This window comes from Bombus flavifrons, chromosome 16 (assembly GCF_040668555.2).
Source record: "Bombus flavifrons isolate JBK064 chromosome 16, iyBomFlav1_principal, whole genome shotgun sequence".
In the NCBI taxonomy this organism is placed as follows: Eukaryota; Metazoa; Arthropoda; class Insecta; order Hymenoptera; family Apidae; genus Bombus; species Bombus flavifrons.
Window position 1 is genome coordinate 10,388,682 of NC_138457.1, and position 21,469 is coordinate 10,410,150.

The 21,469-nt window shown below is 41.0% G+C and overlaps 1 protein-coding gene across 6 annotated transcripts in view; it reads right to left on the reverse strand.

Moving 5' to 3' along the window:
• The window catches only part of heph (polypyrimidine tract-binding protein 1 heph), a 415,917-nt gene that overhangs the window by 378,561 nt on the left and 15,887 nt on the right, over positions 1-21,469 (reverse strand). The window contains exon 2 of one of the 6 annotated variants that reach the window (XM_069130468.1): positions 336-360. The exons of the other annotated variants lie outside the window; for them this stretch is intronic. Coding sequence (XP_068986569.1) covers positions 336-360 — 25 coding nt within the window. The remainder of the gene's footprint in view (positions 1-335; positions 361-21,469) is intronic. 6 annotated transcript variants of the gene reach the window in all.

Sequence of the window (21,469 nt, forward strand, 5' to 3'; positions counted from 1 at the left end):
CAAACCCTCGAGAGACGAACGATTCGTAAGTTTCGTACGTTTTTAGAAAGCTTAACAATTTCTTTCTTCTTTCTCTCTCTCTCTCTCTCTCTCTCTCTCTCTCTCTTTCTCTCTCTCTCTTCTTAAAACGCTTCAACTCTGCCTATCGTCGTTTTCTCGTACTCTTAATATTCAATATTCTCGTATTTTATATGCCTCGCCCTATATAGAACAAGAAGAATAAGAAGAGGAGAAGAGAAAGAAATAAACGAAAAAGGAACGGTGAAGAAAAGAATGAGAAGAAAAACGGAATAAAGAAAAAGAAGAGACAACTGTAATGTAGGGGAGGCTCGTACCTTTTGCCCGCTGTGCAGAGTATCTCTGTAAAGTAAAACAGAAAAGAGAAGAGTTAGACAAAACGTACACATAAATACAAGACAGATATGAGAGGTTAAGAAGCGACTGGAGAAAATGGCCGACTCGAAGGGACAAAGAACAAAGAGAGAGAGAGAGAGAGAAAATGGAGGAGCCAAGCGGTTAAAAGGCGACATATACAAGGTGCGAGAAAATATATTTTGCATATTTGTAGGATCGTTTGCAGGCGTTAAAACGATGAAAAACGCTCGTATATAAAAGTGCCGTTCGAGGTTTACCGTCAAATTCTAAATGATAATATTTTCCGCTTTTCTATAGCTATAGCAAATACTTTTACCACTACTATTGTTTGTACAATCATTTTTCAACGATTTCAGAAGAGCGATAAAACAATATTTCAATAGGGTATATTTGCTTGATTTTGATTCGCCAGCTGCTTCGTTGATACCAGTGTATTTTAGCGTAAAGTATCGTAACAGATATTAGCAATAATCGGAAAGTAAACCTCGAACGATATCTTTGTACACGAGTTATTCTCGAGACGTTTTAACGTCCGGAACGACCCCGTAAATATCCCCCATATGTATATATATTCTGGCAACCAGAGGGTATCTACGAACGTGATTATGGCGGGGACGAAGGTGCAAGATTCAGACAGAAAGACAAAAGGAGACAAAAAGACACGAAAAGCGGGGTCACAGGGAGGTCGAAAGAGAGTGTACGGTGCTCGAGGGTGATCTGTACGACGATCGGAGAAGAAATGCTGATCTGCTGCGCCGTGATCCTGCTTGCGACTCGAGCAACGATTCGCGGTAATTTATTATTCGCAGCTTTTATCGATTACACCTTTTAAAGCGAGGGATCTTTATAATTTTCGTTAATGGAATAAAACGTAGCGCTCAGTGATCAAGGTTGGCATTTTGCATCGTTTATCAATCCTGAAAAGATATTACATATATTTACATTGTCCGTTGAAAATAGCCTTAGAACACAATGCTGTAAATTTTATTTATTAACAGGTTATAACGGAGAACGCACGTGATTCGTCGCATCGCTCGCTCACATGACATAAATAAATTAACATTAAATAAGTAAAGAGAAACTGTTAAAAAAAGAAATCTCTATAAATCCATTTCAATAGTTTACAATTTACAGAGATCGCAAGTCTAATTTACAAAATAAGGTAGCACGATGGCGAAGGAACTATTTTCTACAAATTTTGAAGCTCTTCGTTGATTATATCTTCGGTGCAGGATCGCCCAAAAACGAAAAAATGCCGCCGAATTTTGCAAAAAAAAAAAAAAAGGAACAATTCTTCTTAGTCTACCTGCAACAGTATAATATTCCATTACTTTTTATTCTCTTCTCCAAAAATTTGTTAAGGACAGCTCTAGAATGGAAGTTATACGGGAGGGAAACTTTGTTAATACGATTAACTAAGAGAGAGAGAGAGAGAGAAAAATTATTCTACGGCTAATTTTATGGTTAAACGTAAGAAAGTAAAATCTGTTAAGAGATTAGTGTAACAGCATGAAACGTGAAGAAATATTAGTATCTACTTAACGATACGTTTCCGTTCGTCCGACCTAAACGCCAAGCATTCTTAAAAATAAAAGACAGAAATACGGTTGTTCGTTACAGGAAATTTCCAGTGACCTAGGAAGATTAAAGCGGTTAATTTAATTTAATCGAAAGAACGTTTGAACTTAAAAATAAAAAGAAGATCTTTTCCGTCTGTACACTACACTCTTTTATACCAAAGAAAATTACGAATTGCAGCTGTCTTTTAATTACGACACGCGCAAATTTCCATCCGTATTCTGAAATTCCAACATCCATTAAGAATTTCTTGGATTACGGGATATTTCGTGACGGATTAACGAACATTTCATAAACTCACTGACACGAATGATCAAAAAGCTCACAAATGGTCCATATTCAGGCAGCGATAATCCATTGCCAACCACCTCTCCTCCATCCTGCATTCGCGATCAATTGGATTCCGAATATTTCGAGATAGATCAACGAATACCTCCGTAAGCCTACACAAGCGAATTATCGGAAAGTATCGGAGCGAATCGAAAAAAGATTTCCATTTAACTGGAAATCGTGATTCGATTCAATCTGAGAATCATTTATGGGTCATTCGATTATTAATATTTCAATAATTCATGATGGATTGATAAATGTTTCAAAGGTCTGCCGTTACTCGGAGATTATTATTAAACAATTGCCACTTAATCTGGAATATTGATTTCACCTGGAAAATAGGTCCGATTATCGTGTGAATTACGAATATTTCTAGAATTGGTAACAGTTCGACGAATATTCTATAAATCTATATTACGTTACGTTATCGTTAAAAAAAAAAAAAATTATCATTTAGTATTTTACGAGCGTTTTTGTAATTAGAGACGGGTCGATGAATATCTCGTAACCTAAATTATTAGGAAGCTGCAAGTGGTCCATATTCGTGCAATTAATATTTCATCCATACGTACATTCCGCAATCGTATTCGTGGTATTTCGCTCGTGATTACTTTCTTAGATTACGAATAAGCGAAGATTCGCTTGTATATTTAAATTACCGAATAACTCGCCAACAACAACGTCCTCTATACGGATAACTGTCGCTCCTTTCCATTTCTTTCTTTCCATTCGAAATTTATTCGAAATTTGTTGTTCCAACAAATAAATCCTCAACTACGAGCGTAAACGCTATTAAAACTAGCGAAAGCTTAAAAAATTACCGCTGCAAAACCAATGGAAATCTTTCGATTCGGTCGGAGTCGCGAGAAAGCCCGAACCTTGCCCTATGGAACGCTTGCCGTTTCGTCTCGATCCGACATTTCGTTGCTGAGATATCGTCGTTCGAAGAGAACCGAATTTTTCAGCAACTCTCTATCGCTGTCCCTCGCGCACGCACGGACCTCTCGCTCGCACCGCGTCATCCACCAATCGCAACGTCGTTAACAGTGCGCTGTGATCAATGACAGACAGCGTCTGCGTCTTTCTACTATCGCTACTACTAAGCGTACGCATTTCCTGGAAAAAATATAGGTCGGACAACTGCAACCTGTCATTCATAGTTCTATAGACTTAGATACGTCTATCGTACTTCGTAGTGCTGCAACTTCGGATCAAATTGAGATACCGACTTGAATCAAAGTGCACCATCGAATGTACACTTTGCGCTATATTCTGGCTAGATAATATCGCGAAATTTTCTGCTCGAAGTAAACACGACCGTCGCGAACAATCGTTTTAACAATTAAGCGATCGTTCAACGCTGGAAGAGATGGAAAATGAGACGAACGAATAAAGAGTAGGGAAATACGATTGGGTGGAGAACGAAATAAAGTAACAAAGAGCAGAACAATGCAATTAGGTGGAAAATTATGGTTATCGTGCGATAATTTCCTGGTGTAATAACTTTCGAGCGATATGTAACAAAAGAAAGATTTAGAAAGATTTAAACGTCCATCGACGAACGCTGAAGATTTTTGCAGGGTAGGCAGGTTTGCACGCGCGTTCCAGCATCGTCGGCCTAAGTCGAGGCACCCCTAAGCGCCTTGTGGTCGCCCCTGCGAATGGGTGGCTCAGGCCGTGTTATCGTAGGCTAACAGGCAGCCGTTCGCAAAGGGTTGATAGCGCCTGCCGTCGTGCTGACTAATTAGAATTCCTTCCCAGCGATACGTAATCTCGCTAAGGAAATTAAGCGGACGGCTGGCCCCCACGAAAAACCTGACGACGCTCGATTTTAGCGGATGGATCGCTAAGCTAATTGTTCTTCGCGACAGAGAATCGTGCATTTTATCTTCCACGTTTCTGGCGATGGTCGTGTCGCGATACAGCGCTAACGAAATTTCCAACGATATATCCGTAAAAGGAGTTCAGTGGCAAACGTTCGGATACGTTCGTGGGTGCGTGTCAATTTTTATCTCGCATTTATTTAGATGTCACAGCCGTGTGGTAATACACGAACATGTGGAAATATTTGCGAACGGTAAAGTATCCGGGTTAAAGCCACCGGTCAAAGGTATTCCTGCGTATCTTTTCTATTAAAACGTATTCGTCTGCGCTCCTTCGCACAGAGATTAATCAGAAAAGGCGAGGTTTTATCGGAGGAAACTTTTCTCTCTGCTGTTATCGTTTTCATCGGCGGTTGCTGGAATCTCTTGCAAAAGCGGCGGGAACAAGTTGAAAACTATGTAGCAAAGCAACGAATTAATATTTCAAATTCCTCGTTGTTCCCGCCATTCTCGATGTCCAATATCGTTCATTTATAATCGTGTTCGCGGAAACACACCGAAAGCTTCTGGCATTAATATCGTAGAACGGCGAAACGTTTTCGCTGGCACGGCTAGCAACGAATGACGATCGATTTTGTATCGTTTAATCGAACTACCGCGACAACCACCGTTTCCGCGAAAGCTCACCAATGATTCACAATGTGCATTTTACAATTCGCTTCGAACGGTTTTAACTTTCGTTCGCCGATGCACAGAATTAAATCGATCAATCGCTAAATTAGTATAAAATAGATTACAACGATTAGATCGGACGAGAGTACATGCTCGCTTAAACGCGTGTGCGTGCGCGCGTTTTCTTTTCTTTTAGGTCTGCATAATTAATGATTTTCCAAATTCGTACTCGTCGCTATATTTATTTGGTTGGTTCTCCGCTTTTTCACGCGATTCAGTCGTTTAACGACTAAAGCTTGGAACAGGCGCGTAAGTGCGTCGTACAAGTGGCAAGAACACAAAGAGGCAGAGGAGCATAATCGCTAACGGTGGAATTGGCACTCGAAACGGCTACGAACCAGGCTGCACGGGGTTCCTGTGTGCGATGAACGTACACAGCGACACGTATCAGCATGATCGCGCGTGTCGGTAATCGGTAGATAGAGCCAAGCTGGAGTAGGATGATGCAGCAGCTACAGGTAAATGTAATTAGGGATTGATCGAATGGTAAGCACGGGCCTGTCTAATTGTCCGAGCGGATAGCTCTCTTCCGGTAGCCGGAAGTTTGGAAGTTGCTAGTCGTGTGCTTGCGATTTCTCAGCTCGTTGGCTGACGCAAGTTTATTCGTCGTAGAAAAGTACGTAATACAAATAATGATACATGATGAAATTCTGTGATACATTAAAAAAAAAAAAAAACAAGCTTCGCCGCACGACCATTTTTCACGTGGAAATTACAAAATTTGCAATTGCCATTTAAAATTAGAAGAAAATCCTTGTGCGTTTCACACATTTGTCATAAATGTACAAATATCCAAGTGTCCGGACAATAGTACGATGGGAAAAGCACAAAGTCCGACGGAGTACAAATTACCGTGTAAAATCTGTTCGCCGGCATAATCCGTTTCAATTATCACTGTTTTGTCTAAGACCGAAAGGAGTGAGAAACGTTAGACTCGACGCTCGAGAACATCGGCATACATGCGCACACAGAAATGCGACAAGTTTCGAATCAGCCTGTACGATCCTGAACGATGACAGAAAGCAAATTAGACGTACGATATCTAGGTTACCGTAATAACTTACCCAACGCGCTCACTTCGTTTTACCGAATGCTGGAAATGCATCGTGCAATGCGCTTAATGTACTTAAAATCCTATTACAGTCCACGCCCAGGAAACGGAGATCGTGATTCCGTTTCCGTGCTTCGGACAAAAATAGGACGCAAAACGTATCAACAAAGCGTCTATCGCATTTCTTGATGTTTCTTTTTTTTTTTTTTTTTTTTTAATATTTCAAGGCAATGAAAATAAAATCAATTTTGCGTTATGAAATAACGAATAATGAAGGTTTACGAAATGAAGTAAAACAAAGAGAAAGAGAGTTTTACGTTTGCTACAAATTGGCTTATTAAGATTGGTGAAACGCTAACTGAGATATTGATTCACGCTGGAAGTAACGAAACTTATTATCGAAGGAATATACGTAGATCTTGAAAATCGAAAATCAGGTGAAATTTTCAAGACAACGAGTTAAACGAGAAACAATTGTCTGCTTGTTAATTTAACGTTAATTACCTGCACCGTAACACGATCGTTGCTTTATGCCATTTTTCGATTGAACCAAAGTTTCGGATACTTCGTATTGCTCGCTATCGGCGACCGTTTGAAATATAAAAGTTTATTATTTCCTTTACGACGTTACGCACTTTTATTTCTACCCTGCCTCCGCCGGAATAATTTTTCATTCGTTTCAAACGAACTGAGATTCCCAATACGCCGCGCTTCCTCCACCGGTTCGACGCTAAAGACGATAAGCTCGTGAAAATGGTGAAAATGAACGAGATACACGGGCCAGGATCAAAGAAAACTGACATCGATGAGCATCAGGGACTATCGAAAAGGGAAATTGGCAGAAAGAGGGAAACAGAGAAAGCGTGGCTTAAAACGAGTGGTGCGGATCGAATCCAGGGCTCGTTACCCGGAACTAAACGTCCAAACGAACGTTTATGAGCCATCCGTGCCATGCGAACAGCAGCCACACGCATCAATAAGCAAATAATCGAACGCACTCGAGTTACGTATCGATGACGATACGACAGATTGCCTTTCCAACGAAGCGGCGCACTCAAAATTCTCCACGACCGCAAACAGTCGCGGCGATCGAAATGATCTTCGGTCCAGATGCCACTTTGCGTTCATCGATCGACCATTTGCCGCGAAGCGTTTCGTCCGTGGCTTCGAACGGACGACTGTCGATCGGATTTCTTATCGAGCGTCGAAGTATCCTTAAAAGTGGATGTGACAGAAAGAAGGAATTTGTGCGAAACAAGCAGAATGAAATTGTTAATAAAATAAGAACGTAGATACGACACAATGCTGTGTAAATTATAAATAAGATAAGAAAGAGGATTCAAAATCCTCGCGATAAGCACGAAGAGATCGTTAATAAAACGTACAACAGTGTACAATGGCAATTTCGTAATATAAATTTGTACAGATGCTATATGAAATGAGAAAGACGGGAAAAGTAACAGTGCGTTTGAACAAACATTGTTACTTGAAATAAAATTACATAATTCTTCCGAATGACGACACCAATTGTGTCAAAGAACGAGCTTTCGTTACAATTTCATAATTACGTCTGTGGTAATAAGACGTGAAACGAAAACGAGATTCGTCGGAAGGCGGTTGAATTTTCTCGAAGCGAGAAAATTCCGGGCATATAAGGAGGACGCTTTTATATATTCTTCAATTTCAAGAAACGATTAAAACATTGAACTAATCGTAATAAGGAAGAGACGGATGGCCAGAGGCATGGCCTCGCCTCGACATTCCCCATCATCTCCTTCGCTCAGCCATTTGATACACGAGTAATCGAATTTCTTCGCAATTTAACAGACAACTGAAAACATGAATTTTAATCTGCCGTGATTCCTCGGCGATGCAAACGGCACAAACGAACCGAACGTTACGCAAAACGCCTACAAAAGCTCGTCCAATTTCGAAATGAAAAAGCTTCTTCCCTCGAAAAGCAATCCCAACTCACTGTTTCGCTCGGATACAGACGGATACAATTATTAACCGTGTTTCATCCTACGAAAATAAAAATAGACAAAAAAGGCAGAGAGAGAGAGAGAGAGAGAGAGAGAGAGAGAGAGAGTGAGAGAGAGAACGAATAGGGGAAGCTTTGAGAAGCGTTTAAACGATAGCTAGGAAAATCCACGAGAAATATCACGATGGGTATCAAAAACAGTCAGAAAATAAACTCAGCGAGCCAATAACGAGAAGAATCTCCGACCGAAAACGTTCGTCAGGCGATGTTCCATCCGGAGAAATTATCCGTTTTTTCTTTCATCCCCTTCTTTTCTTTCTTCCTTTTCCACTATCTTTTATTGCTTATTTCGTTTGAACCCTTTCTTGTTTTTAATTTTTCGAAGGAAACACGCGGCCGTAATCCAAGAACGAAACTTGTTTTTGAAAGTTTCGCTTTCGTTTTCTTTCCGTTCGATCAACTGGCTGATTTTACGGTCGATGGAGGTGGAAAAGGAGCAAAGTGGAGCCTTTGGAAAAACAGTGAATATCCGTCGACTCTGATCGAAGATTATTATAATTATTACAATTAGGATGTACGAAACTAATCATCCGGATCATCGTGATAATCAGCGGAGGTGGAACACCGACAGAGTCGAATATAGAAGAAACCCAAACAGCATCATCGTCTTCGATGCAAACAATTTCAAAGAACACGGCAGGATATGGACTTATAAAGTTGCGGAGAGAAAACGAGGGGAAGAGGACGAAGGAAGACGTTCCTTAGTGAAAGAGACAATGCGGTTGCAAGTCGGTATGGATATGTCAAACGCAGCCAAGCCATAGTAACTACTTTGAATTTCCAATCTTGCGTCCGTCTTGCACGTTCAGCGTTGTCTATAGATAAAACGTCGATGCAACACGAATGCCGAGGAGAATCGTAGAAAGTGCGTCGCATCTCGTTTACCTCTTTCAAATTATCGATCTGTCGTACAATTTATTACCTGTATTCTAGGTTTTACTTACAATTGTTAGAATAACGATATACCGAGTAAACGTCCAATTAAATAAAGATAAAAACGTAAAGCTGGTCTTCGGTCTCTGTCACATTTTCAAAAACCAATTGTTCCGCGTGATCCCATAAAATCAAGTCCACGATAGTTGAACGCGATGAGATCAGGTGCAAACAGCTGTCGAACGACTGTCAATGAGAATTAAGTGTTTGCGTTTGTTTGTGATTCCGCGTAACGAGTCTTAAGAGCAATTTTCCCGGAAATCTTACAGCAGCGCTTCTAACTATTCGATAAAGCATTTTCACATAGAAATTTATACGTAGCGTAAGTTCGATCGCGACCTTTTCGGATACCCTGTACGTAGAACCGTACGGTATAACAACTTTATCCGTTCAACAATTGCAACACAGTAACTAAAAAATAACTTTATCGAAACAACTTTAATGTTTCAATGTAGCTGCCATAAAATCTCCAACGTGAGGAAGGAGAGAAAGGAAAATATAAAAATTAAATAAACGCACACAAACATACACAGAGTTATGAGAGTTATTCGTGCGGGATAACAAAAGCTGGTTATATAATTATTGAAGCGACCGGCCGATATTGGCTGGTTGACTAAACTTTTTTACGCACCGGAAACGTGTTCGTCGAATAACGTTTTGTATTTTTCACTACGGTTTTCATAAAACATCGATTTCACCGAAAAGAGAGAAAAAAAGAAAAATAAAAAAGAGGGAAAAAATTGGCAAACAACGAAATCACGGTTGTATGTCGAACATCTTTAACCGCAAGCCATTACTCCATAAACTAATAAACGGAACCACGGTGGTTGAATTTCTTTTTCTTTTTTTTTTTTTTTTTTTTTTTTTTGCAACAGACCGCGATACCTGTATCCAATTTTTTTCTATATTTGTTTCGTGCAAATGGTTAAATAAAAGTTGTAAAAATATAGCAGGTGAAACAATGAAAATTTCGATACGTTTCTTTGTTGGATGGAGTTGTGAAAGTATTGGAAGTTTCAGGATGATTTGAAAGGAATATGATAGCGTTTGCGTATGCTGTTACATGTAGTAGCAATAGCGCGTAAATTTATTTACGCTTTCAATGCAACTCGATTAAACGCGGTCTAAGCTACACGATCAATCGAATATGCAAGAACATAGCCCATAGGCAAACGGCGAAATTCAAGGCTGCTTCCGAATTTCGAGCGAGACCAATTCGAAGTGTCCGCAAGACACCGTCGCGTAAAATCTGCGATCAATTTACCGCGTAGTTATATTTCTGCAAAATCTGCGAGAAATTGTCGATAAAAGTCGATGCACGGGTTCAACGCATATGGCGGATTTGACAAATATTCAAGAGTCGTACCAAAGTTGACAGAAAATTGGTAGTTTTCTCTCAAAAGCTAGTGAAAAAATGGGTTCAATTTCTGGAGGAGGTACGCGAAGCAGGCGACGCGGTAACGTTTAGACGTTTGAATGGATAGCGACGATTCGTTGAAATACGCCAATTTCTTTAACTAGAGCTAATTTCGTAGAAGAAAATAGTTCGCAGGAAAAAATATACCGTACAATTGTCTGAAGTTCGTATCGAATCTGAGACGTATTTCTCCTTATTGACTCTATATCGAACTTGGAGGCCGTGCCCTCCCTATAATTGGCAGGTTTGAGAATAGCTTCGGTCAATAGTCATAATCGGTCACCAAAGTTTTCTACGTCTCGAACAAGTAGCGTGAATTCGTCAGAAAATATTCCAATCTCTGTCGAGGTATTCGGCAACGAGGAAAGAAAAAACAGGAAAGAAGAGGGAGAAGAAAATTGCATACGTTCGACTGAAAGGAAAATCCTCGTACGCGATACGAATCCCATCTCGGTGAGAAAGCCTTTCCGGCCGATCTGTCGGCTTATTTTCACCGGTTTGGCAGAGGCGACGATAGAAAAGAAGAAGAATCGCGGCCGACGTCGCGGTACACGCGTCTACTGAATTTCAGCGACAGGCACGAAGAATGTCGCGTATCTGTGACGATAAATCCCCTGGAAAAACTGAAAAGGAAAACGGCACGCGTTGATTCGTCACTTTCGCGCCGCAGAATACCACCTTTTAAAACGTTCCGCAAGATGTATTCTCGGTACGTCCGACATTTATCCAATCATCCTGACGACGAACAGATAGATAGCCTTTGGATACGCGAACACGTGAAACTACATGAACACGTTCGAAAAGAGCTTGCTCTACGTCGGATAAACTATAATTATTTGAAAGTAACTCGAAGCCAAGTAAGACATTTATTACGATCGTTTGGAAAAATTAAGCCAACGATAAATTTACGTATACTTTAGTGCCAAGCTTTTGATCAAATTTATAATTCGTCTTGGAATATCCGTCTGTTTTAATCGATCGAAATTTTCGTTAATAAACGGAGTCGTACATTATTAGCCATTAATAGGCAAAAACAATAATCCTATCCTCTCTGTCCGACATGCGTAATATCGCGTGTACAAACGCGAACGAGTCGTTTAAACGCGATTCGATAATACACCTGTAAATTATTATTATATTCGTGAGATTATTATCTTTATAATCGAATTAGATCGTTGCGATTTAGTCCGGTTATTATTACATTTGAAGCATCGTTAAACGATTTAACTTAAAACGTTATTAGGAATTAATAGTTCTGGTCAGGAGAGACGTAGGAAAAGAGACGGGAAAGGGATTCGTAGAAAGGGGAAAAACAGACGATTTGAACTTTGCGTGCAGGAACACGATCGTTGCAAAGTTCCTATATTTTAGAACAACGACAAAATGAAACAGTTTGCTGTCGAACGAATTTGTTTTTTCGCAAGAACAGAGCAACGGGAGGATGAAAAATTGTCAAAAGCCCGGGATCGATTCCATGTTTTCCGAAGAATCGTGATTCGAATGTATCGCAGAATCCATTAACACCGGCGGGTTTTGCTTACGTTTCTTCTTCAAATACAGCAGCGGAAAATTTTAGTCGCCCTTTACGCATTTTTCTCTCTCGCTTAAGCCTCCGTTCTTCTTTAGATAACATTCGAAAAATCCAGACCTGTTTAAAGATTCGATAAAATATAAAGAACCGTACGAAAATGTAATAAAACTACAAAAAATATACCAACCATGGGTAGAATATATATGGAAAAAGAAAAAAAAATGTACAAAAGAATATATACAAAAAATATTCAACGATAATAGCAGATGCTGAAAATCTATGAAAATACAAAAACACGAACGACGAAATAGCATACAACACTCGAAGATATATATATATATATATATATATAAAAAGGATGAAAATTTAACAGAGGGCAACAGAACGTCAAGATACATGGGAAAGTACAAAAAAATGCAGCAAATTCGAATAAAGTATCGTAAAACGCTAAATTCCATCGCAAAACGTTCAAAGTCACAATGGAACGCCTGCGAACAAGCCCCATTGTTAATCGAATAGCCAGAGTATTTTGCAAAATACATTTTTGCAAAAAATTATCCGATCGCTGGCAACAAATCGGACGCGTACGCTGCCGCAAACGCACGAGCCTACGTAGAATAGCTACAGTTTCCCGCAAATATCTCGGGAACTAGGACGGGACGCCTATTAACACGTAGAGGAAAAAGTTATTGAGAATTACGTGTTCTACCGCCTATTAGAAGACTCGAGTTCTATCTGTACGTTTATCCGGCAAATCGAATTTGCGTTATCAGAATCGGCGAATCACTGTCCGGGTGATCGCTGAAGAGCATATCGTTAGCCAATTTAGTATAGCCAATTCGAAAAAAATAATTCAATTTACGGTTCGCTGACGTAATTCTATGAACTTTTCGAACAAAGCAGTTGGTGCGATTAAAACGAGACATCCTGTATAAAAGTGCTCTACGAGTGTAAAGCGTAGCTTTAAATGCAGCAAAACAACGTTCGAAATCGCGACGAAGCAGTAACTACCCGATAAAGTGGAAGGAAACGGGAGAAAATAACGTGGAAATTGACACGAAAGCCGGCGAGATCACAGAGATCTGTCGATCTATGGGCGTGATTAGCGTCCGAATTCGATGACGGTGCGGCGCGCCGCAGTGACATCGGTCGCGGTATGCCGTTTGATCTTTGCACGCAAATGTTTACGGACCCATTAGGACTCGGATTGTCTGCCGGTGTCGCTAGTTTCCGGTCTCTATGGCCATCCAGGATTCGATCGGCGGCCAAATCGGCGTATCGGTCGCGCAAACGAAACCGCCCGCTATCCGCAGAACCTCGCGGATTTGATCAGCGAAAACCAATGCAACGGCGATCGCCTCTCACGGCTCTACGAGCTTCTGTATCGTCGCGCCGATTCGAAATTAGGTCGATTAATAATCATGGGCGAAGCCGAGCTTCCGGCGAAAATTCGGCGAAACTAGCCGCGCGGAGATTATGCGTCGACCGAGAACGTTCGGACGATAGTTCCTTTGACGAAAATTACGTTCCAGCTACTTTGAATCTCGCTCAAAGTTTCCTAGATCGTCGCTCGTATGTGCGCTGGCTGGATTTATATCAACGATACGCGAATCGATACGGGCAAGTTGTGGTTAAAACCGGTATTCGCCATCTTCTTGTGCAATCAACGAATGCACGGTGTGTTCCGTTTAACTGGAAATGCTCAAATATCTGGAAAAATACGAGCGATGGGAAAAAATGTTTCGGACAAAAAGTCGTACGGTATCGAGAGGAACACGCTGTGCTTTTATCTATTTGACCTTACGACGCGACAACGATATCGTACAGCTTTTGTCGGAAACACTTTTTCCTACGATTGATATTTTCCTAGATATTTCCACGTTAAAGGCCTCCGGTTAAATAGGACGTACTGTACATCGAGTGAGATATTAACTGTTTATTTTAACGATATTACTTCAGAGATAAAGATTTAATTACGGTTGCTATATCTTGACTCCCTTTTTGGCGCAGACTTTATTTCGATAGAAATTTCAAAATCTATAAATAGCCGAATGGATTGGCTTTGAACGTTGCGTCAAAGATACTTGCAATTTACCTGAAACCTATAATTAATTAGGCATTAAGTACATAGAACAGTTTTGTTTTGAAATTTCATGGATATTTCGCGACTTTCTTCGTCGAACGATATCTCTCTAATAACATAATCTATTTAACTAATTAATCGATGTAATTCGAGGGGTTTCTTCGGATCGACAATGTCGTTGTACACATTACCGATTTCAATAGAGATTTACTAATTAACTAATCAAGCGAACTGACTAAACTAAACTGACGTTCAAATCGGTCTCTTTGATGAAAATTACGTGAATGCTTTGACTGTCCTTTAATGTTCCATACGTGCGTAACGATCTGTTCCCGAATGTTCGTAGAGAAAACACGCGTTCTACTATAATAGCTTATCCGATAACTGGATGCTTTTTATCTCGAAAATTCACATTGACAATTCCGATAGAATAATAACGACGATGTGATAATAATAATTAATAAATCAAGTAACGATTGTTCGTACGTTGAAACTATGCAGATTGAGTTCGACTGACTGCTGAGCAATATCGCAAGCCTAAGTGCTTAGGATGTTGACCGATCTGACTTGGAATATCGAATTGGAAGCCTGATTGCTTGCAGAGTGACCGGGTGATACTAAATGATTATTTACCGACTAATTATCGATTGTCTAGATACGTGTGTCTGATTGCTTCCAGCATGAAATGACTCTGGATAATTGCTTCTGCAATTGATTACTAATTAATTATCGACGAAATGAAATAATCGATCGCTATTGTACCGCATGACTGTGTCAAATGACTGTTTCTGTACAAATTTACCGACCATATAACTCGATGAATCGATATTTCAAGTTTCACGCTGAATATCAAAGTTTGTTAATACGACCGTTAATAATCGACCGTTTCGATACTTTTCTGATCTCTGTGAAATAGTACGTACTTGTCCTGCGTAAATTGCGCGAATTAACGAAATCGATCGATCGTTGGTGAGATAAAACTGGCGAGTTTTAATATAGTAAAATTAATTAATCAGATAACAAACTTTGCTAAAATAAAATTGACGTCCAAATCGGTGAAATTAAAAAATGGCAAATAAGAGAAGCGCGAACATACCTGCAACGAATGTTTCGAATATTTTCACGAAACGGTATGCGCGTATAGCTTGGCCGCGAATGTCAAGGAAATCGCGTTAATTCGCGGCAGGAGAAGAAAAGATTGCAAGTTGCAACAGGCGTTCTTTTGTCGCGAAATTGAAGAAAGAAAATCGAGTCGACTGGACAATAGCTAGTCCGCGGTTCGTCGTTGATCCGCCGCCTCTTTTCCGCCCTATGGCCGCCGGTCCTAATTAACCCCCGCATAATGGAGCGTGAGGGGTGAGATGCAGGTTAAGGGCTGCAGAGACGACTGGCTTTGATATTTAATCACGTTTAACGCAAGCGTCGAGGGGCCAGGTCGCTTTTAATTCTGTTTGTACCGCGAAAGGGAGAATTTCCTGGCCGCCACGCTAATCGCGCAAAGGATCACAGCGACGGATTATGGCGACCCCAGGCCGACCATTCTACCCGAATTACCGTTTTCTCTCTTTCGTACGTTCCTCTCTTTTCTTTATGGATTAGCCGCGTTCCTTTCAAACGAATTTGCCTTTTGCCATGGTTTTACCGTTGTTTTACTTGCGAGTGAAGTTTCTGCCGAACCTTTCGGCCAATGGCAAAAATCGTGTTCTTCAATTTCAACAGCGAAATCTACTTTCGATTCAAATTCGGTACATCACGTGCGATTCGAAGCACTCGTGACTGCTTTCTGGTCTGGTCCGAAATGTTTGTTAACAGCGAGTGCGTACGCCGCCTGCCTCTTCGCATAACCACCATAAGCTTCCGTTTAGCGTCGCGATAGAAGGAACAATTTCCCTGAAGAATCGCTTTATACCTAAACGATCATTCACGATCTACGATGACTATTTCGTTTACTCGTTTCTCTGACGAGTTTCCACCGCTCTTCGTCGTCTTGTTACACCGTCAGATGCTCGATCTTCCAATCCCTTTGCACACTAGCCAATTTCTCCATGCCAATTAAACATTCGAATTACCGCCACATTAAAGACAACGCGGTTAATACGAAGCGAAACAGTTAAAAGGGGCAGACGAAATGACAAATTGCGAAACGTCTTTAGAGAAATAGGAAGGAAGTTTCGATTAAGCGGGACCAGTCGGACAAACCGCTGCCCTTAACGAACGCTGGAGGCTCGTTGTTTCTCCAAACGAGCGCAGCAAACGGGTAGAACGTAAGATTCCTTTGTAATTCGGTTTATCCTCGCTCCAGGCCCTTCCCTTTGTCCCGGTATTTTTCATTCTCCCGGTTTAGTCGCGTTGAACGTCAGCGAAATTCGCCACGATAAACATAAAATAACACAGAGAGGGGGGGGGGCGGAGTGGAGGGGGAAAGAGGAGAAAAAGCGAAACGAATGAAAATTAAGACGGGCGGAAGTGAAAGAGACGAAGTTGGCGATTTAAAATAGTTCTCAAAACTCAAGATTACTCTCAAATTTCGAGCAGAACTAATTTGCGGCGCAAATTCTCAATCAGACTATTCTCTCCTTTATATCAGCCTGCTTTGTGTTAGCGCGTAATAATACTACGTATAATCTAAAAACATACTATGCATAGGACTATTCGTTAGTCCCGAGACAACAAATGAATTCGTATCTCTAAACTCGTATCTAAAGGCAACAGCCGGATGTAACGTAACGTATCGAGAAAGACCGAGAAAGAATCAAGCAGTTTACGGAAGTGGAATTTCGCGGAAACGCGCATTTTTAATTGTATTGTCCGAGATAACCTTTACCTCTGACTCCATTGTGGCTTCGTTCGCCAGTGAATTATATTTCGGGAAGAATGTTTCGTTTATTCTTTGGTATCGCGTTTGAACGTCGCGATGAAATAACGTTGAACGAGGAATTAAGGGATTTCTCATTAGGGTGAAAGCGGCAGTCAACGTAGTTGGAACGGTGGTAGCGTATGTTGGTATCGTTCGAGTTACAATATCGAACAATATCGAACTGAATCGAAAATTGGAAAAATTATAGAAACATAAAACAGACGTTAACGAAAGAAACACCGCGCAAAGATGTTAGTCGTTTAAAATTCCTAACATACTTTTCACCGGGAGAGCCAAAAATGGGAAACGAGATGTACCAGGTCGAAGCATAGGACGCGTTGGTGGAAAAAAGAGCCGAAGAAACAAAAGCGAACATTTCAAATTCCGCTTAAGCCACCGTTCATATACCACGGATTCTTGCAAATACTGGCGCAAATCCGAATTGTGGACGCGGTGGAATTTGGATTAAGGAAGGGAATAACGAGTAATAATCGCGTCGTGCGCAATTGGAAGTTGTTGAACCATTCGTTAGGGGAAAAATGGGCCTTCCGTAAGCCTCGATAAATCGAGCCACGAACCGGAATTTTCGTTCTGCTACGGCGGGAATCCAGTTCAGGACTTTGCTGTTGCGTATCACCCATAAACTTTCCCCTGTTTTTTCCCTGTTTTTTCTCTGCTAAGCTGCTTAATTCTCGGAACGTCGCTGAATTCCTCGCCAAGTTTTGTTTTATCGAATGGAAACTGATGTTGATTTAGGATCGTCTCTGGATATCGCGAACGATCGACGAGTCGAAATGGCGAAGCATGTATTAAGTGGTAAGAACAAAAAAAAAAAAAAAAAAAAAAAAAAAGAAAAAAAGAAATGAAGAAGAAAAGAAAAGAAAGGAAGGAAATTCTTAAAAAGGAACACAGTTGGAAGAATTAGATGCTACGATTGGAGAGTAGAGACAACGAATTATGGCATTATTTGGTGGTAAAACGAATAATATCGATTATTACGAGTGCGTAAACAGCCTGCCTTTCGCATCTTTCACCTGCTGTATCCCAGCAACTAATCGTCGGCTCAACCTGATAATCTACCGCCGTCGGGTTCCTAGGCTTCCTCGCGAGGGTCGCGAGGTATCGTCACGGAAGCAAAAACGGGCGAAAAATCGCCTGCTTTTTCAAAGTTATCGTTTCTGAAACGATGCAATGGCACGACGAAACGAAACAGAAGCAAACGAACGAACGGAAATCTGGGAAAGGAACGAAGAAACGGTGGGAAACCGACAAACATCGGGACGAAGGCGAAGATGGAAAGTTTTAATGGTGGCGGAACGCGAGCAACAGAGTCCGCCATGAAATATGCAAAGGCGTAGGAGCGTATTGAAGGAGGACGGGCAACATAATCGTCGCGGCTCGCACCATTGTTCCGGCCACAATGCGGACGTATACAAAATGCGATCCTGATAAAAGTCGTTGCAGAAACGTCGCCGTGGCGCGGCTCATGAATTTTTCGCCCGCGATTTACGTGACAAAAGCGAGCAAAAGGCGAGGAAGTGGGGTGAAAAAAGAAAAAGGAAATTCATGAAACTGTATAACAGTTGCTGGGCCAACGAAGTTATCGTCGCGACCCGAGTCGCCGTGCTGCTCGTCAAGGAAGTCGAAAATTATACGCGACACTAACGTCGCAACTGAATAAAAGATCGACCCCTGCAAATTGTCTCGCCACTGATTTTTATGATTTTTTAAGCCGCTGATGAGATCACCGGCTTGGGTGCATAGACACGCAGGGACCGGCAATGACAATTATACCGCGAATTTTCCATGCATTTACGGGAAATTCGAATAGAAGAAAAATTGCGAATTACTAATTGGCAGAAAAGTGCGATACATCGGTAATAATAATTTAGTCGAACTTTAGCCTCATAGCCTATCATTGAGAATTCTTGTTGCTAGCTTCTTACGCTACATTATTATATTGTCACGTCGACACTCGAAAAGTGTAGTACAGCGAACGTCGTAAAATAAATTTTCCACCGAGCACTCTGTTAAAACATTCGTGTAAATCGATACTCGATAACAAAGTTACTTTTTAAATTATTCCATTATCCGGCGTGCTAATTTATCATGTTTCCTTCGTTTTTCTATTTAAAAATACCGCATAACGCGTCGCGGATGAACGTTTAAAAAGAGCAAAAATTGCGTAAGGGTTTCTCACTAGCGATATCGGTATCTCTTTTTCTCTCCGTTTCGTTTTTTTCTTTTTTTTTTCTTTCTTCTTTTTTTTTTTGAAATTTCATCGTGGAATGTTTCGGTAAGCACGATCACACGCATCGGTTGCCTTTAACTCTAATTATTCCGGTATTCGTTTTTCCTTTTTTTCCGTTCGACCATACGTGCATTTTATTTTATTATGCCAGGTATAATGTATTTTAATATATACCGTATTTACCGCTGCACCGTTCTACAACGTATTCGAACGAAGAACAACGCTTCGATGTTTGCTCGCGTGGAAACCCGTTAATCGGTGAAATTTAAAACACTCGGGGCGATGTTCCGCCGTTACCTCGTTTATTTTTCCCTTTGCCCTTTTAAAGAAACGGCGACTGAAAATCCGATCCAGAATCGACTTTTCTCGCGTACACGCATTTTCCAAGTCGTTCGATGGTGTACCGAGATCGAGAATAGCAACGATATTTAAAAATTGGAAAAATCGCGATACCATGCTTCTCGTTCGGACGCTTGAAACGTCAAAATATCGGATACTGCGACGAGACGCGCAGAAATAGCAAAATTTGAAATGTAAAATCGAAGCGTAAGGTCGCTGAAATTTTATTCGAAGATTCGAACGTTTCGGAAAGAGATGTTTAATTTGCAGCAAAATTTTGTAATTTTATTTATCGCTCGTGCGCTCCGACTGCCATCGTGAAAAAAAGAACTCAACTCTTCGTGTACGATTTTATGAGAAATTGTGCGAAATTACCGTTATCGTTATAAGATATTTCGAAGTTTTCGTTTATATTCGACGACGTTAATTAATATTCCATTATTTCGAAATGAAAATGTTCGATAACATAGCGTAATGAGAATTAACACGGCTGTGTATCTAATGTATTTGATCATTATTATTAACGGTCTATATCTCCTAATTGTGAACACTGCACAAGTGCATATTGTGGCGATCGATAGAGATAATAAAGATTGGAAAAACCTGAATTTTCAAGAACGGAAGAAACAATAGCAACAGCTACGTATATTTACAGAAGTTTTACAAGCATTTTACAAGCATAATTAAACGAACGAAAGCTAGAGAAAAACTTGTTTCGCCCGCTAGATATAACGAATACGATACTCTCGCCATTTTATATACTTTTACGCATTGTTTTCCCACAAGCGTATAAAAGTCGGCAGCCTAACGACCACATCTTCCAACATCAGAATAGGTAGAAGGTTTCGTTCAATTAATTTCCCTTAAACGTTCGGAAGCTGCAAAGGAATTTTTTTTAACGGACGAAATCGACGACGGAGAATTTGAAGAAGCTTTCGTAAAACGGAACCGTCGTGCGAAGTGGGAAGTGGGAAGTGGGAAGTGGGAAGTGGCAAGTGGCAAGTGGGAAGCAAACCGACAGGATATGAAAGCTCGTTTACTTCGAAATCCTGAAATCCGAATGAAAAGGAACTTTCGAAGAAAGAACATCGAGATTGCAATAATCCACGGAGATGAGAGTAATCGAGAGAAAGAAAGAGGGGCAGGGGGTGGAAAATGTCTTTAGAAATGCCCGTGCTTCTAGCCATGGCCGTGTAATCCGGCTGTGATCAGCGTGGCGGCCATTTTGACGAGTCCAGCGGAAGAGACCCAAGTAACACCTAATTTGTAATGTAAATATCCATCCTCTCTGCCGAGGGAATTAAAAAACAGCACCGCCAGCAGCGCTTTCCTTCCCTGTTTTTTTTTCTCTCTGTTTTTGGTGCCGCTACGTCCCATACGATCCAGGTTCTTTGGAAAACCGAGTTGAAAAAGCTCCCGTCGCTTCGCCATCCACCTGATGCAATTGAGATCGATGGCTCTTAAAATATCGCGATATTTTATCTAACAGATATATCGCGTCTTTCGAACGACACGTTTTCTCGCTTCTGCCCGTCTCGAAAAAGTAAAACCGCCTTCTTCGAGGCCGTCGATCGACGGCCGCTTCCCTAAAAACAACTTGACGATTCTTTCGCAGAAATTCGTCGTTTCTGCGGAGTCGCAGGAACCGTGGAAAACGACCTCTTGGACTACCGTGAGAAATTTCCTGCGAGTCGCGACGATCGACGCCAGTCGTGACCCTTCGGACTGCTTAATTCGTGGTACGACCGCGTGCGCCAAGTAACGAAATGATCCTCCTTCTACGTCCAGAGACTCTGAACTAGTCTAAACTAAACAACACAGCCGTAACGCAAACCGCGTTAACGATGGTCGCTACCAACTTTGGTGTAGCGTTCGTCGACGTTCGTTCGCGTGAGAAATGAAATATTTATTCGACAAAGATCTTTCTATGAACTTAAAAAATACCGTTTAAAACGATCCTACGACCGATATTTTTCCATCAGTAGTCGAACTACCTTCTGAAATAATTCCGTTAATTCCGACTGAATTAACAGACATCCGCCGAACGAGATCACGCGCTAGCGTTTTTCGTAGTCGCTGTACATCGTCGTCAGCCCTCGATGATCTCACGTTATTCTATCCGCCACGC